Raw genomic sequence first — 27,628 nt, 5'->3', positions numbered from 1 at the left:
TCAGGATGGGTGTCAGTTCATCCATTGTCTCCTGGATCACTGATTACTTGTCTGATAGGCCCCAATTTGTGCGACTGGGGAGCTCCCTGTCGGATACTTTGGCCAGTGGTGTAGGTGCTCCACAGGGGACTGTCCTGTCTCCTTTCCTGTTCACCCTGCACACCTCAGACTTCCAGTATTGTTCCAGGTCCTGCCACCTGCAGAAATACTCTGATGACTCTGCTGGAGAGGGACAGATTTTGGAGTTCAGGACACGGAACGCTGACTTTGTGAAGTGGTCTCAGGCAAACCAAAGGCTCCTGAATGTGGACAAGACCAAGGAGCTGGTCATCGACTTCAAGAAGAACATTACCCTCGTGGAACCCATCAACATCCAGGGCCAGGAGGTGGCAGCAGTGGGGAAGTACAATTACCTGGGAGTCCACTTGAACAGCAGACTGGACTGGAAGGACAACAGCAAAGCTGTATACAAGAAGGGCATGAGCAGACTCTTTTTCCTGAATAAGTTAATGCGTGCAGCAAGCTGTTGGAGATCTTTTTCAGTCTGTTGTGGCCAGTGCTCTGTACTTTGCAGTGGTTTGTTGGGAGAGCAGCACCAGCAAAAGGGACTAAAACCGGATGGACAAACTGATCCGGAAAGCCGGCCAAACTATTGGCACGCAGTTGGAAGCGTTTGTGTGAATGAGGGACAAACTGCTCGCCATCATGGACAATCCTTCCCACCCACTCCACCAGACAATTGAGGGACAGCGGAGTTCATACTCCAACAGGCTCCTTCATATACGTTCTCACAGTGTTCCATTCAATAACTCCTTCATTCCGCTCTCCATCCAGCTGTATAATCACTCGCCATACAGCAATAGATGATATCTGTCTATTACCTGACACCTGACATGTTAGCTACCTCTCTTTATTTATAATGTACATTTTCTGCTGGATCTACTCTCTATTTTATGCTGCCCTTTTTTTGCTGCAGCTGTTACATATACTATAATATTGTACAAGGTAATTGGGATTTGTTCTATATTGGATATATTATTTAAAAATATAATATAATATAATAATATAATATATCGGTATACCTCAAGTACCTCGGAGTCTTGTTCAGGAGTGAGGAAAGAGTGGATCGTGAGATCGAAAAGCGGATCGGTGTGGTGTCTTTAGTAATGCGGATGCTGTATTGATCCGTTGTGGTGAAAAATGAGCTGAGCCGGAAGGAAAAGCTCTCAATTTATCGGTCGATATATGTTCCCATCCTCACCTATGGTCATGAACTTTGGGTTTATAACCGAAAAGACAAGATTACGGGTACAAGCGGCCGAAATCAATTTCCTCCGCCGGATGACGGGGCTCTCCCTTAGAGATAGAGTGAGAAGCTCTGTCATCCGGGAGGAGCTCAAAGTAGAGCCGCTGCTCCTCCACATCGAGAGGAGCCAGATGAGGTGGTTCGGGTATCTTGTTAGGATGCCACCCAAACGCCTCCCAAGGGAAGTGTTTAGGGCACGTCCGACTGGTAGGAGGCCACGGGGAAGACCCAGGACACGTTGGGAAGACTATGTCTCCCGGCTGGCCTGGGAACGCCTTGGGATACCCCGGGAGGAGCTGGACGAAGTGGCTGGGGAGAGGGAAGTCTGGGTTTCTCTGCTGAAGCTGCTGCACCCGCGACCTGACCTCGGATAAGCGGAAGAAGATGGATGGATGGATAGATGGTATACATCATATACTGTATATATAATATGTAAATATTACATATATGTTATATTTTATATTGCTACTATGGTACATTTTTAGTCTACCTTATACCTGTATTATCCTTTCCATCCTTACCCTTTGCAACTGAGTTACTGTGTTGAAAAATGTCCCTGGTGGATCAATAAAGTTTGTCTAAGTCTAAGTCTATTACACTCCAAATCAATAGGGGGCAGAATGTTTTATAGAATTCTGTTTTTGTACTCTGATCCATTTTCTTTATTGTGTTTTCAGACAAAAAATCCAAACCGAAAATAAGTTGTGAGATGATTGACACATACCAGGCGACGCTCATGTGCTCAACAGAGTCCAAACTTTCTCCTTTATTAAAGTTTAAGTGGAGATCAGGTGGAAATGAGCAAACTGGACCAAATTTAACAATAACTCTCAGGAAGTTTCTTAATCATCAAGTTTATATTTGTGAGGTCAGCAACCCTCTGACCGTTGAGATGGCTACATTCACTGCTAAGGACTGCTTATCTGGTAAACATAATCAATAATAATGAAAGTGAGATATTGAAATGTCAACGTTATTTTGATATGAATGCACACAGAAATGTTTCTATGACTTTTGTGTTCCTTTTCAGGCAAATTAACTGTTGCTGAAATTGTTGTCATCATGACTTCTATGGTTGTGTTTATTGGGCTCTGCATCTTTTTGGGATTCTACATAAAATGTCAAGGTAAGAAAAGAAAAAAAAAGTCACACTCTAAAAACACAAATTCACAAAAATGATTAGTGAAATGTAACACTCTTGTCCCCATGAGGGAGATTAAAGTGATGATGATCTACTGATCTCTTGGTGCAATCAAAGCTAATTCATCAACTGCAACATCAAACTTTTCTCTCCTCGTTTTTGTGCAAACATTTTCATGAACATTGTACAAAAAAACAAATTTCTCTCTTTGCTCTTGCAGAACGCCGTAAAAGAGAAGGTAAGATCTGGTTGTAGATCTGCATGCAGTGTCTTGGTGATTGTTAACAATTAATGCTATGAATTATTTTGGTTGAAATCTACCTTATTTCTTCTTCTTTTATTTGTTTACTGCAAAGTTAGTAGTTTCCATACTGAGTTAACTTGTTAGTAATACAACATGTTAGATATCATGTATGATCATCTGAAATCCATAATACGGTAAGAAAATAAATATTTAAGACGAGATGTGACCAATTTAAGCCTAAAACTAGATGTGACCAATCTAAATCTAAATCTGGATGTGACCCATCTAAGTCTAAGACTAGATGTGACCAATGTAAGTCCAAGACTGGATGTTACTAATCTAAGACTAAGACTAAATGTGACCCATCTAAGTCTAAGAGTAGATATGACCAATCTAAGTCTAAGACTAGATGTGACCAATGTAAATCTAAACCAGATGTGACCAATCTAAGTATAAGACTAGATGTGACCAATTTAAGTCTAAGACTAGATGTGACCAATTTAAGTCTAAGACTAGATGTGACCAATATAAATCTGAACCAGATGTGACCAATCTAAGTCTAAGACTAGATGTGACCAATATAAGTCTAAGACTAGATGTGACCCATTTAAGTTTAAGACTAGATGTGACCAATATAAATCTGAACCAGATGTGACCAATCTAAGTCTAAGACTAGATGTGACCAATATAAGTCTAAGACTAGATGTGACCAATATAAATCTGAACCAGATTGACCAATCTAAGTCTAAATCTGGATGTGACCCATCTAAGTCTAAGACTAGATGTGACCAATGTAAGTCTAAGACTAGATGTTACTAATCTAAGTCTAAGACTAAATGTGACCCATCTAAGTCTAAGACTAGATATAACCAATCTAAGTCTAAGACTAGATGTGACCAATCTAAGTCTAAGCTAGATGTGACCAATGTAAATCTAAACCAGATGTTACTAATCTAAGTATAAGACTAGATGTGACCAATCTAAGTCTAAGACTAGATGTGACCAATGTAAGTCTAAGACTAGATGTTACTAATCTAAGTCTAAGACTAAATGTGACCCATCTAAGTCTAAGACTAGATATAACCAATCTAAGTCTAAGACTAGATGTGACCAATCTAAGTCTAAGCTAGATGTGACCAATGTAAATCTAAACCAGATGTTACTAATCTAAGTATAAGACTAGATGTGACCAATCTAAGTCTAAGACTAGATGTGACCAATTTAAGTCTAAGACTAGATGTGACCAATATAAATCTGAACCAAATGTGACCAATCTAAGTCTAAGACTAGATGTGACCAATTTAAGTCTAAGACTAGATGTGACCAATATAAATCTGAACCAGATGTGACCAATCTAAGTCTAAGACTAGATGTGACCAATATAAGTCTAAGACTAGATGTGACCCATTTAAGTCTAAGACTAGATGTGACCAATATAAATCTGAACCAGATGTGACCAATCTAAGTCTAAGACTAGATGTGACCAATATAAGTCTAAGACTAGATGTGACCAATATAAATCTGAACCAGATGTGACCAATCTAAGTCTAAGACTAGATGTGACCAATATAAGTCTAAGACTAGATGTGATCAATCTAAGTCTATGACTAGATGTGACCAATCATAAGTCTAAGACTAGATGTGACCCATCTAAGTCTAAGACTAGATGTGACCAATCTTAGTCTAAGACTCGATATGACTAATCTAAGTCTAAGACTAAATCTGACCAATCTAAGTCCAAGACTAGATACTGTCCTGATTTTGTAAATGTATTTAATTACAAATATATGCACAGTATAATTTTAATGGCAATAAATCTTACTGTACTTTTATTTTTCTTCTTTTTGGATGTTTTGTTGATATCAATCTCTCTGATGAAGTATTATAGACAACATTCTGGAGTGTTGACATCTTTGTTAGGGGATAAACTTACACAATCAGCCGGGGATCAGATAAGTATTTCTCCCACTGTATTAGAAGACAGAAAAATGTAATTATTAAAATCATAAAGTAAGAAATTCAGTGGAGCACCTTTTATCCACACCAAAATCAAATGTGTTCTTTGTAGTCAGCCTATAATCCATCTCCTATCTAACTTTCACCTAAACAGATGACATCATCCCAATCAATTCACTATAATGTAATAAAGTATTGTTAATATTAACAAACAAGTTAATGGCATTCAAATGTGTTCAAATAATTTTAATAAAATGTCAGAATTACTTTGTCGTTATTTAAAGACATCTGTACACAAAAGCCAAAAGCAGTGAAGTTGTTACGTTGTGTAAATGGTAAATAAAAAGAGAATAAAATGATTTGCAAATCCTTTTCAACTTATATTCAATTGAATAGACTGCAAAGACAAGATATTTCATGTTCACACTGAGAAACTTTGTTATTTTTTGCAAATATTAGCTCATTTGGAATTTGATGCCTGCAACATGTTTCAAAAAAGCTGGCACAAGTGGCAAAAAAGACTGAGAAAGTTAAGGAATGCTCACCAAAGACTTATTTGGAACATCTTACAGGTGAACAGGCTTATTGGGAACATGTGGGTGCCATGATTGGGTACAAAAGCAGCTTCCATGAAATGCTCAGTCATTCACAAACAAGAACGGGGCGAGGGTCACCACTTTGTCAACAAATGCCTGAGCAAATTGTTTAAGAACAACATTTCTCAACCAGCTATTGCAAGGAATTCAGGGATTTCACCATCTACGCTCCGTAATATCATCAAAAGGTTCAGAGAATCTGGAGAAATCACTGCACGTAAGCGGCAAAACCGAAAACCAAAATTGAATGCCTGTGACCTTCGATGCCTCAGGCGGTACTGCATCAAAAAGCGACATCAGTGTGTAAAGGATATCACCACATGGGCTTAGGAAGTCTTCAGAAAACCACTGTCAGTATCTACAGTTGGTCGCTACATCTTTAAGTGCAAGTTAAAACTCTACTATGCATAGCCAAAGACATTTATCATCAACACCCAGGAATGCCGCCGGATTCGCTGGAACTGAGCTCATCTAAGATGGACTGATGCAAATTGGACAAGTGTTCTGTGGTCTGATGAGTCCACATTTCAAATTGTTTTTGGAAACAGTGGACGTCGTGTCGGAAAAGAACCATCCGGATTGTTATAGGGTCAAAGTTGAAAAGCCAGCATGTGTGATGGTATGGGGGTGTATTAGTGCCCAAGACATGGGTAACTTACCCATCTTTGAAGGCACCATTAATGCTGAAAGGTACATACAGGTTTTGGAGCAACATATGTTGCCATCCAAGCAACGTTATCATGGACGCCCCTGCTTATTTCAGCAAGACAATGCCAAGCCACGTGTTACAACAGTGTGGCTTTGTAGTAAAAGAGTGCAGGTACTAGACTGGCCTGCCTGTAGTCCAGACCTGTCTCCCATTGAAAATGTGTAGTGCAACATGAAGCCTAAAATAGCAAAATGGAGACTGTTGAGCAACTTAAGCTGTACATCAAGCAAGAATGGTAAATAATTCCACTTAAAAAATGTGTCTCCTCAGTTCCCAAACCTTTACTGAGTGTTGTTAAAAGGAAAAGCCATGTAACACAGTGGTAAAAATGCCACTGTGACAACTGTTTTGCAATGTGTTGCTGCCATTAAAGTCTAAGTTCATGATTATTTTAAACAAAAAATGGAAGTTTCTCAGTGTGAACATGAAATATCTTGTCTTTGCAGTCTATTCAGTTGAATATAAGTTGAAAATGATTTGCAAATCATTGTATTCTCTTTTTATTTACCATTTACACAACGTGACAACTTGACTGCTTTTGGCTTTTGTAGATCAGTGATTACACTAACTGATGCATTTTGTTTCCACAGCACATCAAGAATATTTACAAAGTAGAAATATAATGATGGACTTATACAACATGAAGAATTCCAACAGGTTATGGTTTTTGGAGTCATATGAGGAGGAACTGAAGCCGTATGGTATTACAATTAGTGCCTGCACTGACATATTTAGTGGCACCATATTGTGGATTGAAGCAGACAATAATGACGGTGATCCTGCAGTATTTCTCAACCACTTCCTGGACACAGTGACTCGTATTGGAGGTTGTCCACAGCGACTGCAGTTCACACCAAGTAGAGAAAATAGACACATCATAACAGCACAAACTTTCCTGCGTAGGAATCATACAGACTGTTATGCTGGGGAGAACAGTGTGATGGATGAATTCAGCGTCAAACGTGACATGTGGTTACACAAATGTACGCCATGGAAGTCCTGTTTTGCAGATCTCAGAGAATTAGGACATTTCTCAGGAAACGATTCGGACAAGAAGCTCATACAGTTCTGCTTCCTCCACATCATCCAGGTAAATATAAAATAAATGTCTTCCAACACAGCTGTCAAACTCAAAGCCCGGGGGCCCGCCACATCATTTAACGCTTCATTAAACCCTGAAATAATACGAGTCAAAACATTTGATCATTTACTAAATGTAATCTTTTCATTGTGACGGACAGAAAAACATGTATTGCATGCTATTGAGTATATTTTAAACTTTATTAACTAATAATGCAACAAATATAATACTATCATTCATTTCAAACTTTTTAATAATAAAACAAAATGAATATCTGTTTGAGTTATATCAAAGCAAGTTATTCATCAAAGTGTACACAGTAGAAATGACAATAGATTGTACAGTAAAAAAGCTGACAGCTCAGTTGACAGGATTTTACAGTTAAAAAAAAACTATAGTACCGTTTTTCCATTTACAGTAATATCATAATATATATAATCTTTCAGCACTTACACAATGTTGACAGCTATAGTTTTATTTTGAAAAACACGCTACTTGTGAACGGCACGTGCAACAACAACAACAACAACAACAACAACAACAACAACAACAACAAACATGCAAATGAACATTGATTTTCAAATGGTGGTATGTGTACTGCTAGTGGTATGCAGGCTCCATTTAGTGGTACAACAAAGAATCACTTGATTAAAGTACAGCATTTTATTTTCCTATACAGAAACACAATGTTACTGTTCAAACTGCCCTCAAAGTTCGATACAAGACAGTCAAATATAACGCGACATTCTACATAAGGTGATTTTTCCACCAGAGTCAATCGTGTTGTTTTTCACCAAATTACCGCGTATTTATATATATATATATATATATATATATATATATATACATATATATATATATATATATATATATATATATATATATATATATATATATATATATATATATATATATATATATATATATATATATATATATATATATACATATATATATATATATATATATATATACATGCATGGATATATACACACACAAACGCACACACACACACACACACACACACACACACACACATTTACAGCTATACACATATACAGACGTGTGTACGGTATATATATATATATATATATATATATATATATATATATATATATATAAAACCCCGTTTCCATTTGAGTTGTGAAATTATGTTAGATATAAATATAAACGGAATAAAATAATCATTAACTTTAGAATTTGATGGCAGCAACACGTGACAAAGAAGTTGGGAAAGGTGGCAATAAATACTGATAAAGTTGAGGAATTCTCATCAAAGACTTATTTGGAACATCCCACAGGTGAACAGGCTAATTGGGAACAGGTGGGTGCCATGATTGGGCATAAAAGTAGATTCCATGAAATGCTCAGTCATTCACAAGAAAGGTTGGGGCAAGGGTCACTACTTTGTCAACAAATGCGTGAACAAATTGTTGAAAAGTTTAAGAAAAACCTTTCTCAACCAGCTATTGCAAGGAATTTAGGGATTTCACCATCTACGGTCCGTAATATCATCAAAGGGTTGAGAGAATCTGGAGAAATCACTGCACGTAAGCAGCTAAGCCCGTGACCTTCGATCCCTCAGGCTGTACTTCATCAACAAGCGACATCAGTGTGTAAAGGATATCACCACATGGGCTCAGGAACTCTTCAGAAACCCACTGTCAGTAACTACAGTTGGTCGCTACATCTGTAAGTGCAAGTTAAAACTCTCCTATACAAAGTGAAAACCGTTTATCAACAACACCCAGAAACGCCGTCGGCTTCGCTGGGCCTGAGCTCATCTAAGATGGACTGATACAAAGTGGAAAAGTGTTCTCAGGTCAAGTCCACATTTCAAATTGTTTTTGGAAACTGTGGACGTTGTGTCCTCTGGACCAAAAAGGAAAAGAACCATCCGGATTGTTATAGGCGCAAAGTGTAAAAGGCAACATGTGTGATGGTATGGGGGTGTATTAGTGCCCAAGACATGGGTAACTTACACATCTGTGAAGGCACCATTAATGCTGAAAGGTACATACAGGTTTTGGAGCAACATATGTTGCCATCCAAGCAACGTTACCATGGACGCCCCTGCTTATTTCAGCAAGACAATGCCAAGCCACGTGTTACATCAACGTGGCTTCATAGTAAAAGAGTGCGGGTACTAGACTGGCCTGCCTGTAGTCCAGACCTGTCTCCCATTGAAAATGTGTGGCGCATTATGAAGCCTAAAATAGCAAAACGGAGACCCTCGGACTGTTGAACAACTTAAGCTGTACATCAAGCAAGAATGGGAAAGAATTCCACCTGAGAAGCTTCAAAAATGTGTCTCCTCAGTTCCCAAACCTTTACTGAGTGTTGTTAAAAGAAAAGGCCATGTAACACAGTGGTGAACATGCCCTTTCCCAACAACTTTGTCGCGTGTTGCAGCCATGAAATTCTAAGTTAATGATTATTTGCAAAAAAAAAAAAAAAAAACGTTTATGAGTTTGAACATGAAATATGTTGTCTTTGTAGCATATTCAACTGAATATGGCTTGAAAAGGATTTGCTAATCATTCATCAGTGATGGTTTGGGGTGCCATGTCATCTGCTGGTGTCGGTCCACTCTGTTTCCTGAAATCCAGGGTCAACGCAGCCGTCTACCAGCAAGTTTTAGAGCACTTCATGCTTCCTGCTGCTGACCTGCTCTATGGAGATGGAGATTTCAAGTTCCAACAGGACTTGGCGCCTGCACACAGCGCAAAATCTACCCGTGCCTGGTTTACGGACCATGGTATTTCTGTTCTAAATTGGCCCGCCAACTCCCCTGACCTTAGCCCCATAGAAAATCTGTGGGGTATTGTGAAAAGGAAGATGCAGAATGCCAGACCCAAAAACGCAGAAGAGTTGAAGGCCACTATCAGAGCAACCTGGGCTCTCATAACACCTGAGCAGAGCCAGAAACTCATCGACTCCATGCCACGCCGCATTAACGCAGTAATTGAGGCAAAAGGAGCTCCAACCAAGTATTGAGTATTGTAAATGCTCATATTTTTCATTTTCATACTTTTCAGTTGGCCAACATTTCTAAAAATCCCTTTTTTGTATTAGCCTTAAGTAATATTCTAATTTTGTGACACACGGAATTTTGGATTTTCATTTGTTGCCACTTCAAATCATCAAAATTAAATGAAATAAACATTTGAATGCATCAGTCTGTGTGCAATGAATAAATATAATGTACAAGTTACACCTTTTGAATGCAATTACTGAAATAAATCAAGTTTTTCAAAATATTCTAATTTACTGGCTTTTACCTGTATATATATATATATATATATATATATATATATATATATATATATATATATATATATACGTGCATGTATATATACACACACGCACACACACACATATATACATGTACACACATCCATACACATATTAATATATACACGCATGTATACACACACGATCACGTACACACACACACACACACACACACACACACACACACACACACACACACACACACACACACACACACACACACACACACACACACACACACACACACACACATTTAAAGCTATACACATGTACACACACATGCATACATACACATACACATACACGTACACGTACACACACATATACAGCTATACACATGTACACACACACACACACATACACACACATACATACATACACACACACACCAATATATGAACAAACAAATCCATACATAAGCCAGCGGAGCAGCGATCCAGTCCCAAGAACCATCCGATCCATTTCCCCTCTCCCAAAAGTCTGCTAATATTCTCATGTTTTGTCTTGTAGGATCAGCTGAAGGAGTTTGTTGGAGAATTCAATAGGAACATACTCACGTCACAACGTGATGGACCAGCAGAGGACAAACTCCAAACTGTTCTCCCAGAGGATATTGATGAGTGCAGGAGGTGGTGGTGTACCCCAAGAGGGCGGTACCCCTGTGATGAAACACTCTTCAAGCGCTGGGAGCTCATTAGGACTGAAAATGGTTGGGAAGCTCCAGTGGACAGATTAACAGCTCGAAAACTGTATTTAGATTTAAGAAAGGAGACTCGTGAAGATGATGAAGTTGTGATGGAAACATGTAGTGATGAGGAAGAACAGGTGGCAGGTTTGTTAGAATAAGGAAGTTAACCCACATGAATGATTTTATTAAATGATCCATCCATTTTCTACAGCTTGTAACATGGCATGTAACCAAATATTAACATTGCTATATGTATACTTTACTAGTTCATTAAATGTGTGAATATAGATTGTAAAACACTTTATAGTTTTCAACTCTCAGTGAACACTTGAGTCAAATTTCCAGGTCCCATTTGCTTTTATTTTGAAGTAACATCCTGTTTCCTGGCGCAACTACAAGCTGCTTTGCTGATTTGTTGTTGTGTTCTGGTTTTGATATGTGGCGCTGTTTTGGCTCACAATTTGTGCTTTTATTTTGAAGTAACATCCTGTTTTCCGGCTCAACTAAAAAACGCTTTGTTGTTTTCATTTGTGGCAATGTTGTTTTGGCAAATAAACTGTGGTTTTATTTTGAGGTAACATCCGGCGTAACCGGAAGCTTCTTTGCTGCTTTGTTAAAGTTAGCATGTATCAAGTACTCTCAGGTTAAAAATTAGCTAAAAAAAAAATAAATAAAAGTTTGCATACTAACATTAGCATGGTGGGGAATTTAAGTTAGACACCGTACCCTCTAGTTTGTACAATTGTTACCATATAATGTAGCAAAAAATTGATAAATCATATTAGATATTTATACATTTGGCAGATTGTCATAAATAGTATTATATGAAGACTAGGTGGCGATTGTTCCAGGGTGTATCCCGCTGGGATAGACGACCTCGAGAGGGGGACGCGGAAATAAGTTGTTTAAATTTGTGTTGCATGATTGATCATATTTCATATCATGTTTGCTCAAATCTATAAACTGTGTACAACAGTTTGACAACAAGACCACATTTACAAAGGGGGGCATCAAAGAACACAAACGACATTAAAGACATTAAAAGAGCAGAGCTGATGCAACCAGCCACTTCTACACACAGCCACAAAAGTAAAACAACAAAAATAACACAAAAAAATCATATACACTGTGGTGGCCTCTGCGGTGTTCCACGCCATCGTCTGCTGGGGTGGGGGGAGCATGGCCAGAGACAGGAGCAGACCCAGCAAAGCAACCAATAGAGTCGACTCCACCCTCGGCCGCCCACCAACTCTCGGCCAGTGTCCAGTCCGCATGGATACGTCCAAGGAGACTGAGGTGTCCGATACCTGCTCATTCAGCCAAGACACTGTGAAGCGTGTGCCCCCCGGCGCTCAGCGCCAGCTCCGCAGCCATGTCTCTTCATCCGCATCTCCTCCAGTCTCTCCAAACGGACTCTGGTGTGGCAGAAACCCAACAGCTGGTCTCCATGGCCAAAAGACTCCCGGGAGGCAGAACCAGAAGTCCAGAAAAAAGCACCACAGAAGTCACAAAAGTGCCACCCCTTGTCACACAGTCCCAAAGGGTCCTGAACCGAAAGGCAAAAAAAAACGCATGAAAACAAGAGGTAAACACCAGGAACACCAAAGAATGACACAAGAGCACAGAGTTCCTGCCACCAGCAGCCACTACGGAGGCACCATTTTGGGGGGAAACAAAAGCTAAAAACTTAATATGAATTTTAATGTTAAAAGGCTACACAGTTCAGAATAAAAACTTTTTAAAGATATATACCAAGGTCCTTTGACTCATGGTGCCGTTTGAATACCCAGAAAGCAGTGGGAGTACAAAGGTGTTAACTGAGAATGGGAGACTGAATGCTCTTTGGTATGGAGTTCATGGCGGCATGTTATATACGAGCAACCCAATTACATGTATGTTAATGGACTTCAAAAAAAGTAAAATTATATCGCCCGTAAAAGGGTGGAGTGCCATCTCCGGGTTGGGTTAGAGATCTTGCCCCAAGTGTGTCATGACTTGGACTATGGCTTGGTTTGTTCTCCCCGAGGTGCAAGTGAATTGGACTGGTCATGGCGTGAAGGTAAATACATGATTTATTTAACACTATAACTACAAAGAAAGGATCAAACAAAAGGCGCGCACAGGGGCGGAGGTACAAAACTAGACTATAAACACAAAACTTGCACATTGGCAGAAACTATGAACAATTAAACAAAACACTAACTGTGGCATGAATCGAAACAAAACTTACTTGACATGGCATGAAGTGCGCAGAGGTACATAGAGTGTGACAGGGGTAAGAATGCGGGGATGTCGTCAGGACGAACAACAGAAAATGAAAAGCTTAAATAACACAGACATGATTAACGAAAACAGGTGCGTGACTCAAAACGTGAAACAGGTGCGTGACGTGACAGGTGAAAACTAATGGTTGCTATGGTGACAAACAAGAGTGCACAATGAGTCCAAACGTGGAACAGGTGAAACTAATGGGTAATCATGCAAACAAGACAAGGGAGTGAAAAGCCAGAAACTAAACATGACTTAAAACAAAACATGATTACACAGACATGACAGAGCCCCTCCCTTAAGGACAGATACCAGATGTCCATAAAAAAATTAACAAGAGTCATGGGAGGGCGGGAGGGGGACATGGCGGTGGGTCGCCAGACCACGTATCCCCGTATCCACCGGGGCAGAGTTAGGTGGCGGCGGCGAGTGGAACGCCGCTGCAGCAGTCGAGGCGGGCGCCCAGGGAATGGCCACATTCGTGGCCGACTGGGAGGTGGGCGCACTTGGCGTGGCGGGCGACCAGGTAGTGGCCATATCCGTGGCCGACGAGAAGGAAGGCGCGTCGTCATCGTGGCAGGCGTGGAAGCAGCAGATGATGCAGTCAGCGAAGCTCGGCGTGGCACGTCAGGCGGTGAAGCTCGGTGTGGCGCGTCTTGGTCTTGGCCTAGGCGTGGGTCTTGGTCTTGGCATGGCGGGTCTTGCTCTTGGCATGGCGGGTCTTGCTCTTGGTATGGCGGGTCTTGCTCTTGGCATGGCGGGTCTTGCTCTTGGCATGGCGGCACTTGCCGTCGTGGAGCTGCGACTGGCGGCACTTGGCGTCGTGGAGCTGCGACTGGCGGAACTTGGCGTCGTGGAGCTGCGACTGGCGGCACTTGGCGTCGTGGAGCTGCGACTGGCGGCACTTGGCGTGGTGGGTCTTGGTCTTGGAATTGGCGTGGTGGGTCTTTGTCTTGGACTTGGCGTGGAGTGTCTTGGTCTTGGACTTGGCGTGGAGGGTCTTGGTCTTGGACTTGGCGTGGAGGGTCTTGGTCTTGGACTTGGCGTGGAGGGTCTTGGACTTGGCGTGGAGGGTCTTGGACTTGGCGTGGAGGGTCTTGGACTTGGCGTGGAGGGTCTTGGTCTTGGCGTTGTGGAGCTGGTGCTAGCCTTGGTGCGGCGACAGGTGCTAGCCGTGGAGCTGCGACAGGTGCTAGCCGTGGTGCTGTGACAGGGGCTAGCCTTGGCTCTGGTGCTAGCCTTGGTGCTAGCCGTGGTGCAGCTACTGGTGCTAGCCTTGGTGCAGGTGGAGGTGGCCTAGCGTGGGGTTGCGGCTTGGCATGGTGAAAGACCGGTGGTGGTGGCCGTGCTGGAGGCTGTGGCTTGGCAGGTCGGAAGACTGGTGGTGGCGGCCGTGCTGGAGGCTGTGGCTTGGCATGGTGATGCCGAGCCACCCCACCAACACAGCTCCCGACCCCAGCCCCCCCCTCAAGGGGCGGATACCAGACGCGCTCCCTGCGGTCTGGAACTCTCTCTAGGGGTGGGCGGAGGGAGGTCTGGATGGGGGCTGAAACTTCCCCTTTAAGTTGTCCACAATGGGTTTTTTTATCCCCCACCTGGGGTTGTGTGGGCGGAAAAAAAGAAAAAAATTGTGACGGGGGCAGGACTTGAGTCTTGGGGGGCGGGGCATGAAATTTGGGACGTGGCTTGGACTGATTAGACCTGATTTCTAAAAACATGTTTTGATAATGTTTTATCAAAGTCATGGCATTAGAGTCTTTTGTTGGAGGTGGGTGTTCAAAAGAAAAAGAGTTGAAAAAAAAATTCTGGGCTGTGATGTCATCCTGAGGAAGCCGGGCAGACTGTGCTTGCTTCCGCCCGGAGGGGGCGGGGCTTGTGGGAGCGGCGCGACCTGCTGGCTCGCGGAAGTTCTACCTGACGTCCCTCTCCTTTGGCGGCGCTTCCGTGGCTGGGATGACGCGCCAATGTCCCCGGGCCAAACGGAGCTGATCGGCACCAGTTTGCCGGTCGGACCCCACATGAGTTCCTTGCGCTCCGTGGGGGGAATAGCGGAGCGTCTCAGCTTCCATGGCGCGCAGGACCTCCCACGTTCCTTCGTCCAATCTTGCGGGAGAACTTTTTAGCTGACGACATCTGTCATGACTTGGACTATGGCTTGGTTTGTTCTCCCGAGGTGCAAGTGAATTGGACTGGTCATGGCGTGAAGGTAAATACATGATTTATTTAACACTATAACTACAAAGAAAGGATCAAACAAAAGGCGCGCACAGGGGCGGAGGTACAAAACTAGACTATAAACACAAAACTTGCACATTGGCAGAAACTATGAACAATTAAACAAAACACTAACTGTGGCATGAATCGAAACAAAACTTACTTGACATGGCATGAAGTGCACAGAGGTACATAGAGTGTGACAGGGGTAAGAATGCGGGGATGTCGTCAGGACGAACAACAGAAAATGAAAAGCTTAAATAACAAAGACATGATTAACGAAAACAGGTGCGTGACTCAAAACGTGAAACAGGTGCGTGACGTGACAGGTGAAAACTAATGGTTGCTATGGTGACAAACAAGAGTGCACAATGAGTCCAAACGTGGAACAGGTGAAACTAATGGGTAATCATGCAAACAAGACAAGGGAGTGAAAAGCCAGAAACTAAACATGACTTAAAACAAAACATGATTACACAGACATGACAAAGTGGAGGAGTTCAAGTACCTCGGAGTCTTGTTCACGAGTGAGGGAAGAGTGGATCGTGAGATCGACAGGAGGATCGGTGCGGCGTCTTCAGTAATGCGGACGCTGCATCGATCCGTTGTGGTGAAGAAGGAGCTGAGCCGGACGGATAAGCTCTCAATTTACCGGCCGATCTACGTTCCCATCCTCACCTATGGTCATGAGCTTTGGGTTGTTACCAAAGTTAAATGAGTTTCCTCCACCGGGTGGCGGGGCTCTCCCTTAAAGATAGGGTGAGAAGCTCCGTCATATGGGGGGAGCTCAAAGTAAAGGCACTGCTCCTCCACATGTAGAGGAGCCAGACGAACGCCTCCCTGGGGAGGTGTTTAGGACACGTCTGACCGGTAAGAGGCCACAGGGAAGACCCAGGACACGTTGGGAAGACTTCGTCTCCCGGCTGGCCTGGGAACGCCTCGGGATCCCCCGGGAGGAGCTGGAAGAAGTGGCTGAGGAGAGGGAAGTCTGTGCTTCTCTGCTTAGGCTGCTGCCCCCGCGCCCCGACCTTGGATAAGATAAAAAATGAAGTTGTTCATTCCTAACAAATCCTATATTATCTTATCTCTGGCACTTTAAAGTTACATTTTATCCACCACATTTATACAGTGTAAACAATAAAACAAATATTAGGCTTTACAACAAGGCTACTCTGACTCATGGTACTGTTTAAATACCCAGATAGAAGTGGGGGTACAAAGATCATAACAAAACCGTAACTGAGAATGGTAGTGTAGAGGTTGCCCTCTAGTGGGTTCTTCGGACCACCACACACTGCCAGGAGAGTCCGGAATTCAGTGTATAACACTGTTTTATTTTCATAAATATCAATAGGCTTCTGCTTTCCAGCACAATGTCTTTTCCTCCTGCGTCCGCTCATCGGCACCTCCAACTCCAACCCCGTGTCTCGTCCCGGCTGCTGCTAATAAAGGTGACAGGTGATTAGATAACAAGACTCACCTGGGCCATCCACTCACCTGTCGCTGTCTTTTTTTTCTAGAACGGTACATTTTGGACTGCATTGTGCCGACTGTGAAATTTGGTGGAGGAGGAATTATGGTGTGGGGTTGCTTTTCAGGAGTTGGGCTTGGTCCCTTAGTTCCAGTGAAAGGAACTTTGAATGCTCCAGGATATCAAAACATTTCGGACAATTCCATGCTTCCAACCTTGTGGGAACAGTTTGGAGCGTAACTAAAGCGTCAGATTTAAGCAAAAAAAACAAATGCGCTGGTCACAAGTGAAACATTTTCACAAGGTAGGAACCTGCTCTCCCACAGTCAGACTTGGTAGGACACGGGGGTTAAAAAGGTGTGGAGAGAAAAAAAAAAAATGAAGTCCTTAAAACAGAGAAATTTGCTCAGACTGCAGGCTGTATCACCGATCATCACGAGTCAGTCAAAGTGCAAATAAAGTGCACTGCAAACACTCCGCCTCCCACAGCTGTGGCAAATATCATTGATTGTCAATCCATTCATGCAAAAAGCTTCATTTCAAAGTGTTATGTTACGGTACGGGGGGGAAGAAGACGGCACAGAATGCAGGGACATAGTTTTATCTATATTTATTAATATTTACAATAGTATGGAGTGTGAAACGAATCCAAAATGTGTATGTGTGTGACTATGTGTAGTGATTATTTGATGAGTGTTACCAGGAGTGTTGAGCGAGAAGCGGAAGTCCAAGGGGGCATGGCAAGCTCTGAGATCCAGAGAGAGGCAGGAGGTCTGGGGCAAGAGCGAGGCGTCAAAGTCTGTTACCAGGCGGGAGGTCGAGATCCAAAGAGGCAGCCAGGGGAACCAGAGGGAATACGGGGAGACGAGACACACATCTCGTCGTCAGGGCAATGGAGGAATGCTGCTGGAACGACACGGGAACACGAGACAAATGAAACACAGAGGAGGCGAAAACACACAGAGAGAGAGAGAGAGAGAGAGAGAGAGAGAGAGAGAGAGCGAGAAAGAGAGAGAGAGAGGGAGAGAGAGCACAGAGCTTGACACGAGTTGGCTTACTATACGAAACAGGAAACTACGTTCTGGCCCGGAACGCAGGTCTGCTCTGGCTTAAGAAGCCCAGGGAGCTCATCAGTGACAGATATGTAGAGTGCTGATTGATTGCAGCTGTGCACCGGCGCCGCTGCTGCAGAAGTGCTGCACGCTTGGAGGTGCGCTCAGTGCAGCGCACAGATGAATGCACATTGGAGTGCGCCCGGGCCGTGACATTTTAAACATCAAAACAAAAGCTGTGCCTTGCCTCTCCATCATTGAAAAAAGTTTGAAATCATAATATTTTTCTTCCACGTCCATGTCGCTTTTCTGTAGAAAGAAAATAACATGAAAATATTTTAATTACTGTAGCTTATTTTAAATTATTTATTTTATTTTAAAAGTCAGTTAAATCTCATATTTGGCCAATTTTGCCAGAGGAAAATAGTAATTGTGCACTCTTTAATACAAGGTGCTCATTTTCTTTGGCCTCACCCCCCTTGTTTTACAAATAAATATAGCAGTGGCGGGCTGTGCGTTAACCACCTAGGCCTTGGGTGATGTCCCACTTAAATGATTACCTCTCCATCCATCCATCCATCTTCTTCCGCTTGTCCAATGTCGGGTCGCGGGCACAGCAGCCTAAGCAGAAAACTCCAGAATTCCCTCTCCCCAGCCACTTGGTCCAGCTCCTCCCGGGGGATCCCGAGGCGTTCCCAGGCCAGCCGGGACACATAGTCTTCCCAAAGTGTCCTGAGTCTTCCCCGTGGCCTCCTGCCGGTCGGACATGCCCTAAACACCTGTTTAGGTGTTCGGGTGGCATCCTGACCAGATGCCCGAACCACTTCTGACACTACATCTTTTGGACCCCGACTTAAACAAGTTGTAAAACTTATTCAGGTGTTACCATTTAGTGGTCAAATGTACGGAATATGTACTTCACTGTGCAACCTACTAATAAAAGTCCCAATCAATCAATCAAACCTCATCTGGCTCCTCGCCATGTGGAGGAGCAGCGGCTTTACTTTGAGCTCCTCCTGGATGACATATCTTCTCACCCTATCTCTAAGGGAGAGCCCCGCCATCCAGCCGGGGAACTCATTTGGGCCGCTTGTACCCGTGATCTTGTCCTTTCAGTCATAAACCAAAGCTCATGACCATAGGTGAGGATGGGAACGTAGATCGACCGGTAAATTAAGAGCTTTGCCTTCCGGCTCAGCTCCTTCTTCACCACAACGGATCGATACAGCGTCCGCATTACTGAAGACGCCGCACCGATCCGCCTGTCGATCTCACGATCCACTCTTCCCTCACTCATGAACAAGACTCCGAGGTACTTGAACTCCTCCACTTGGAGCAAGTTTTCTTCCCCAACCCGGAGATGGCACTCAACCCTTCTTTCGTGCGAGAACCATGGACTCGGACTTGGAGGTGCTGATTCTCATGATTACTATACAAAAACACACTTGCACACTACTGAGCTTTGAAACGGGTTATTTTCCGGCGCATTTAAAAATAAAACCTGTCATGTCTGTGATCATGTTTTGTTTAAGTTATGTTCTGTTTGGGTTTTGGACACTTAGTTCCTGCTCTTTCACTCCCTTGTTTTGTCACCATAGCAACCATTAGTTTCACCTGTTTCCCATTTTGAGTCACGCACCTGTTTTCACTAATCATGTCGGTATTATTTAAGCTTCCAGTTGCCAGGCAGTCTATCTGGCGACATCACCCTCTACACACCCTTGTTATTCATGCTGATGATCCATGCTGCTCTTTTTCATGCTCTTTTCTCGTTCCAAGTAAGTTTTCTTTATTCATGCCATAGTTTGCAAGTTTTGTTTTACGTCCATAGTTATGCCTTTGTGCTAGTATTTTGTTTTGATTAGCTAAGTTTGTACATCCGCCTTTGTGCGCGCCTTTTGTTTATTCCTTTTGTTAGTGTCCAAATAAAGATGTCATTACCTTCACGTCGTGTCCAGTCAAGTCGCTTTGCACCACTGGAAAACAAACCACACCATAGTCCTAGTCCTGACAAAACCAGCATCAGCAATTAAAACATACCTTATGTGGTACTGTCAAAATTACAATAATTGTAAAAAAAAAAAAAAACATATTAAAGTTGACAAAATAGAGAAATAAAATATTTGAACTCACAATTGGTATCACCCACCCGATACCATACAAGCCAGTGGTACCGCTCAAAGTCGGTTGATTCGAGTGGAAGTGGCAGGCATTTCCCCATTCCATCCCTGGGATAGCTCAGCTACCTCCATGGGCTGGCGGACCTTGTCTCACAAGATGTAGTTTCTCTTTAAATATCCTTCTTGAAAATGGCCTTGCAAATATATATCTGCCACCTAATCAACATTTTTGCTCTCCTTCTTTGTGGGGCAACACTTCCTGCTTTCGTAAAGTGCAACTTCTGATTGGATACTCACTTGGGAGTGACAAGTGAGTATCCAATCACAGGACGCGTAAATGTCACGTTCACCGTGAGGCCAGCGAGAAGACCTTACTGACAACAACTTGTGATCTGATTGGCTGTCGCAATTATCTATCAACTGTATGTGTCGGGTCACTTACAGTGCACATACATGGTTGATTCTGAAGAACCCGGGAAGATTTGGTACAGCATGGCAACAGAAGCTAGCTGAATTCTGATTGGATAAAAACTAGAACCTAAAAAAACAACAGCACTGGAAGTAACATAATAAGATATGAAGAGGATTTGAATACTTTTAGATAATTAGGGAAAGTAAATTTTAAAATAATTGTATTTTTAATTATGATCATAATTTCTGGTTATGTTAGGCCAGTAGAGAAGTTCTTGCTGGCCCTGATGGCACACACCTGCTTGTGTGTAGTGCTGCCACCTGCTGGTCTCTTGTGTGTAGTGCTTTTACCTGCTGGTCTCTTGTATAAAGTGCTGCCACCTGCTGGTCTCTTGTATGTAGTGCTGCCACCTGCTGGTCTCTTGTATGTAGTGCTGCCACCTGCTGGTCTCTTGTGTGTAGTGCTGCCACCTGCTGGTCTCTTGTATGTAGTGCTGCCACCTGCTGGTCTCTTGTGTGTAGTGCTGCCACCTGCTGGTCTCTTGTATGCAGTGCTGCCACCTGCTGGTGTCTTGTATGTAGTGCTGCCACCTGCTGGTCTTTTGTATGTAGTGCTGCCACCTGCTGGTCTTTTGTATGTAGTGCTGCCACCTGCTGGTGTCTAGACACTTGTGATTTAGGGCTATATAAATAAACATTGATTGATTGATTGATTGTATGTAGTGCTGCCACCTGCTGGTCTTTTGTATGTAGTGCTGCCACCTGCTGGTCTCTTATACGTAGTACTGCCACCTGCTGGTCTCCTGTGTGTAGTGCTGCCACCTGCTGGTCTCTTGCGTGTAGTGCTGCCACCTGCTGGTCTCTTGTGTGTAGTGCTGCCACCTGCTGGTCTCTTGTGTGTAGTGCTGCCACCTTCTGGTCTCTTGTGTGTAGTGCTGCCACCTGCTGGTCTCTTGTGTGTAGTGCTGCCACCTGCTGGTCTTTTTAAGAACCTTTATTTAACCAGATAAGAAACCCATTCAGATCAAGATCTCGTTCACAAGGGTGACCTGGCTAAGAGGTCAACAGCACTTGTCACAGAGCAGTTTCAAAAAAGTAATACGTTAAGACATACATTTTAAAATACATAAAAGAGAAGTGTAAAACAATAAAGATTTACACCTTTTAAAAACACAGACACTCTGCAAAAGTCTCTTGCTGTCTGTCCCTCAGGACAGAATGGAAGGCTCCAAATGGAAGTAGTTCAGTGAGTTTCAGTTTCGTCTGCAATGCATTCTATGCCATGGGGGCAGCAATGTCAAAAGCTGTTTTGCCAAATTCAGTCCGTACATGGGGAACAGTTAAAACATACACATTGTTAGAACGTAATGCATAAGAGCTGTTTTTCTTTGTAACAAAGTACACAAATATGGAGGTATTAAACCTAAAAGAACCTTATAAATGATAGTCAGCCAATGTGTGTATCTGTGTGCACTCAATGAAGATAAGTCTGACTTCATATACAGGTGACAGTGGTGGGTGAGACTATCTGTGTGCACTCAATGAAGATAAGTCTGACTTCATATACAGTTGACAGTGGTGGGTGAGACTACGACAGCCAGTAACAAATCTTAGTGCTGAGTGAAAAACAGTGTCAAAGGACTGGAGGCATTTAGATGAAGCACTAAAATAAAGCTTCATCCATAATCAATTACGGGCAATATATTCGCTGTCACCAATTTCTTTCTGACTTTAGGAGAGAAGCAGTTTTTATTTCTAAAAAAGAAACCAAGCTTTACCCTAAGCTTAGAGACCTAGTTGTTAATATGGGCTTTAAATGAAAGCTCCTGATCAAGAGTAAAACCCAAGTACTTTTAATTTAAGACCTGCTCTATAGGGTTTCCATTTGATGTTACAATATTTGGAATATTTTCCAGTAGCACCCTTGAATGAGAAAAAAACATTACCTTACTTTTATCTATATTTAAAACCAATTTAAGATCAAATAAGCGAGCCTGGATGACATCAAAAGCAGCTTGTAAAAACTCAAAAGCCGGAGTGATAGAGGTTGAACAGCAATAAATAATGGTGTCGTCCGCATAAAAATGGTACATCTCATTTGACAAATTTTTGCAAAGATTATTTAAGTAGATAGAAAATAAAATGGGCCCCAGCAGGGAGCCTTGTGGAACTCCTTTGGTAATGTCCAGTAATGAAGAGGTGGTCCCAGCCACCTGCACACCTTGTGTTCTGCTGGAAAGATAGTCTGTAAAGCAAGCAGCTGCATTTTTAGATAATCCAACGTGATGAAGGGCTTGAATTAACAGACTGTTGTCTACTGTGTCAAATGCTTTTGACAAATCAATAAATAGGGCGACACAATATTTATTGTTGTCTACAGCCTCGATTAAATCATTTAGGACCTTAAAAGCAGCTGTAATAGTGCTATGCTGTTTTCTAAAACCAGATTGAAATGGAGATAAAATATTGTTTGATTCTAAAAAATCCTTTAGCTGGTTACTGATGATCTTCTCAAACAATTTTGCTAAAATGCATAATTTAGAAATTGGTCTGTAATTATTCATATTTGTGGGTTCGCCCTCTTTTAGCAGGGGAAGAACAAAGGCCGATTTCCAGATTTTTGGAATGCTTTTACTTGTTAGACTTAGGTTAAAAACATGCGAGAGAGGCTCAGCAATAAAATCAGCAGCCAATTTTAAGAAAAGGGGTTCAATTTGGTAAGGTCCTGCTGCTTTAGTTGTGTCCAGGCTCTTTAGTGCATTGTTTACCTCAGATACTGATACAGGTGTGAACTCAAAAGTGCAGGTGCTGCGTCTATTTACAGCCCGTGGTGTATTTCGTATATTAACATTAGTTAAACCAACATTTGACAATTGAGGATTCAACGACTCAAACAAGGATCCGGCAGAAACAAGATACTCATTAAAACAATTTGATTTAATTGTCTTATCAGACAAAGTACCAGATTGAGTAATTAAAGGACTTGGAAAGTCATTTGTTGTCACATGATTTAAAGAAGCTTTTATGGTTTGCCAAAACTTTTTGGGGTCATTTATATGCTTTTTTGCATTCATGCAGGTAAAAATCAGACTTGGCTCTCTTAACAAGAAAAGTATATTTATTTCTAAGCTGGGGAAAGCTAAGCCAGTCAACCTCTGTCTTTGTTTTTCGAGCCCTGGCCCAAGCAACGTCTATCTCTTTGAGAAGGTTTCCAATTGCAGAGGAAAACCAGGGATTATTTCGACCTTTAACTCAAAATTTTCAAAAGGTAGTATATTTATTGACTATGCGTTGAAATTCGTTATAAAGGTATTTCAACACTATCTCAATACCATCAATTAAAGCAACTCTGTTCCACAGAAAGGCAGCTAAGTTGCATATAAAAGGAGGCAAAAGTTTTTAATATCTCTTTTGCATGTAATAATGGGTTCTGATTTTGGTAGTTTGCAGTTTCTTACAGCTGCAATTGTACAATGATCACTCAAGTCATTGACAAACACCCCAGTACTAGTGTACTTATGGGGAGCGTTGGTTAGAATTAGATCAAGTAAAGATGATTTTGAAGAGTTTTTAGTATTGAGTCAAGTTGGGGAAGTGATTAATTGAGTTAAATTTAGTGAGTTGCATACAGCTTTAAGGTTATCAGAAGAGGAAGTCAACCAGTCAAAATTTAAATCACCAACCAAGAGAAGTTCACTAGTATTTAACCCACTCAAAAAGGATTCAAGAGAGGCAAGGGATTCAGTGGAGGCAGAGGGAGGTCTATAACACCCTACAATTGCAAGAGGTTGGCCATGCGAGAATTCAAGTTGCAGGGCAAGGAATTCAAATTGTTTAGTGATTGACAGTGATGATAATAAGGTATCATTAAATTTGTTTTTTATATACATAGCCACTCCTCCACCTTTTCGAGGACGATCGCAACGGAAGACATTATATCCATTTATAGCAATGTCCTTGTCAGAGACTGCTTTACTTAGCCAGGTTTCTGATAAGATAAATATATCTGCATTGGTTGTTTGAATCCAGATTTTGATAATGTCTAATTTTGGCAGTAGACTTCTAATATTTGAATGACTTAAACCAAGACCTGACCTAGCACTAAATTCATCAGGAGTACTGATGTTGTATAAAGCTGGGCCTGGATTTGGTTGCCGAGATCTACAAAGCGGAGAGGAGGCAGGGCCTGATCTTTTTCTATGCACCTTTTCTTTTAACTGTTCTGTGAACAAGGCAGCGGCTGTTTACGACCCCTTTCCTTTAGAAACTGCTGTTGCCATGTAATCAGGGAAAGTCCAAATAAAAGAGGAGGCGTACAATCTTTCGTCAGAGCGTGGTGTAAGACTGTTCAAGGGTACAGGTGTAGGCGCTCTCCTCAGTTTGGCCAAATTTAAATCTGTCGCTGTTTAAATCCTTGCTTCTTGTCTTGTTTAATAGATGTCATCAGTGTTTGAACCTGACCTCTTCTTGGTCTTTCAAGCCGGATTCCAACATGTCTGACCATTCCAGCAGGGTGAGTTAAACCAGAGGACCTTGGCAAACATCTCCTGATTGAGGAACCGCTTTTCTTCACTCCGGCTGGAATCTGAAGATTGACGGAAAACCGAGAACAAAAGGAAGGAACGCAGAGTTCAGTGAGTATGTTTTGAATTACAAAGAAAGAGCGGGTGAGTAAGGGTTACGACGCATGGACAAACCCTGTAAATCCTAGGCTCTAACAGGTAAAAAGGCCAAAAATAAGAAGGGTGGCGGAGTCCACGAAGAAAAACCAGAAAATTCTGTAAAAATTAAAAATTGAAAATAAGCTAAATTAAGGACAGCGGAGTACACAAAAACTTAAAAATCCATAAACCAATATCCTGACGGGCGGCGGAGTCCACACGAAAACTGAAAAACCCATAAAACCAATATCCTGGAGGGCGGCGGAGTCCACATGAAAAATGTAAACATCTGTAAATCAATATACTGAAGGGCAACGGAGTCCATAAGAAAATTGAAAAATCCGTAAAACAAGTGTGAAAGGTGTGAACATGAGAGTGTGTGTGAGTAATCGTTATTAGGCTATCACTCCATATTAAAGTTGTGAGAAGTAATAGTGGGTTATTGTGGAAGCTCTAGGCAAGACACCTCCACTGTGGAATAATCTCCAGTAGAAGCGATGTGTACCACAATAATAAATTAAACCACTATCTTACAACAAAGACAAAAGTAATCCTTATAAGTTCGGCTCTGTAGGGGACGACATATTACTCCAAATTCTCAAAATGGAAAGAGGTACCAAAAGAAACGCAGAACTGAAATGGTCTATTACAATCTATTACAACCAAAATAGAAGACAACAACAACAACAGCGGTTACACCCTACTAGATGTTGGTGTTGTGGCACAGGAGGACATTTCGCACGAGACTGTGCTGAAAAAGAAAAAGAGAAAAAAAAGAGAGAGACAACAATCAAGGTAACTCATCATGACTGTTAAAAGATGACAGCAATTAGAAAGACAATAAGAGATAAAGAGAGACGTATGACATTATATGGTTTTGGATTGTTGTTGACCTTGCTGTATTTTATAAGACTGATTTATTGTTGGATTGATGTGTTGTTGAAAAGGAGAACAATTGAAAAATGGATGGTACATTTGAGATTGTGAGTTGAGAGAGAGAGAGAGAGAGAGAGAGAGAGAGAGAGAGAGAGAGAGAGAGAGAGAGAGAGAGAGAGAGAGAGAGAGAGAGAGAGAGAGAGAGAGAAAAGCAAGTAGGAGAGGTTTTGAAGGGAAGGTGAAGAGAATGGATTTGGGAAAAACATGGAAAAAGGGCAGTTATAACCTTACGTGAATGGTTTCTAGGAGAGGAGAATAGACATAGAAACATTGTGTTGCAGTGTAAGGAAGAGATGGATAGAGGATGTGTGTAAGGGAAAAAGCAAGTTGAAGAAAAGATGAGAAAGTGACAAATATAGGCGCTTGTGGAAAAACATGGTTTTTGTTTTGTCAGCGTATGCCATTGGTGGTAGATCTCTGCAAGTTTGTTTGTTTGTTTGTTTGTTTGTTTGTTTGTTTGTTTGTGTGTGTTTAAGTGTGTATCTTTCCAGGTACAAAGTGTGTAAAAACCCCGGGGGTTCAAATAAAAATAAGATCAAATAAAACAAAAATAGGTTAAAATAAAAATAAAAATAGGTTAAAATTTCAAAGTGCTAAAGTGAGAGAAAAGTAAAAATAGATGAAGAAATGGGAAGAAATCAATAAGAATAATTAATGCAAAATGGAATAAACTAATGCCTACGACAGATAATGTGGGGGTATTGAAATACGATGTGAAGAAATGTAGACTGAAGATTTTCGGAGGCATATATTTACATATATCCGAATTTAAGTGTTACTTCTTTATTTCATAGTCATATTTGAAAACAGCTCGTGTTTTTCCGTTTGTTCTCTTTCTGTTTGTCTGCAAGTAAACTGTGTGTGTTAACCTTGAAGCTTTGGAATGTAAGAAAGAGAGATAATGTGCATGTGTTTTGACTAGAGAGACTTAAGAGGGGAGAGGGTTTTGACAGGAGGGCAGACCATCTTGGCGGCGCGATAGAATGTTCTATGCTGGACTGGTCTGAATGTATATGCAAAGCTTTGCAAATATATTAAAAAATACCTATTCTGTCTCTGGTGTTTTTTCAACTCAGCTTTAAGTGTCGTAAAGAGCTTGGGAGCGACTTGTGACTTGAATTCCCTGGGAAGAACAACTGGTCCAGAACGCAACAAGATATACATATATATTTATATATATATATATATAAATAGCACTTTTATAAGGGACCCAATGATGATGATATATATATATATATATATATATATATATATATACCGTATATATATATATATATATTAAAATAATGAAAAAATACAAACCTAGATTAATAACTATAATAAGAGTAGATATGTATAGCATGATAAAGTGATAAAATAAGTTACATGTTTATAATCTGAGGGAAAAAAGAAAAACACTCTTTGAGTGCACACACGTACTCACACACAACTTTGTGTGTGTGTGTGTGTGTGTGTGTGTGTGTGTGTGTGTGTGTGTGTG

At 41.6% G+C, this 27,628-nt stretch overlaps 1 protein-coding gene across 5 annotated transcripts in view; it reads left to right on the top strand.

The window, feature by feature from the left end:
- The window catches only part of LOC133613256 (uncharacterized), a 73,149-nt gene that overhangs the window by 17,678 nt on the left and 27,843 nt on the right, over nt 1-27,628 (top strand). The window contains exons 3-7 of one of the 5 annotated variants that reach the window (XM_072914424.1): nt 1,984-2,232; nt 2,337-2,432; nt 2,668-2,685; nt 6,543-7,042; nt 10,838-11,543. In XM_072914424.1, coding sequence (XP_072770525.1) covers nt 1,984-2,232; nt 2,337-2,432; nt 2,668-2,685; nt 6,543-7,042; nt 10,838-11,173 — 1,199 coding nt within the window. In that variant the 3' untranslated portion in view covers nt 11,174-11,543. Of the gene's footprint in view, nt 1-1,983; nt 2,233-2,336; nt 2,433-2,667; nt 2,686-6,542; nt 7,043-10,837; nt 11,544-27,628 lie in introns of those variants that run through there. The other 4 variants (XM_072914433.1, XM_072914426.1, XM_072914432.1 and 1 more) reach the window with 4 other exon arrangements.

Source organism: Nerophis lumbriciformis, linkage group LG13 (assembly GCF_033978685.3).
Source record: "Nerophis lumbriciformis linkage group LG13, RoL_Nlum_v2.1, whole genome shotgun sequence".
NCBI classification, from domain to species: Eukaryota; Metazoa; Chordata; class Actinopteri; order Syngnathiformes; family Syngnathidae; genus Nerophis; species Nerophis lumbriciformis.
Note: the sequence above shows the minus strand (reverse complement) of the source record. Positions and strands in the feature narration are given on the sequence as shown.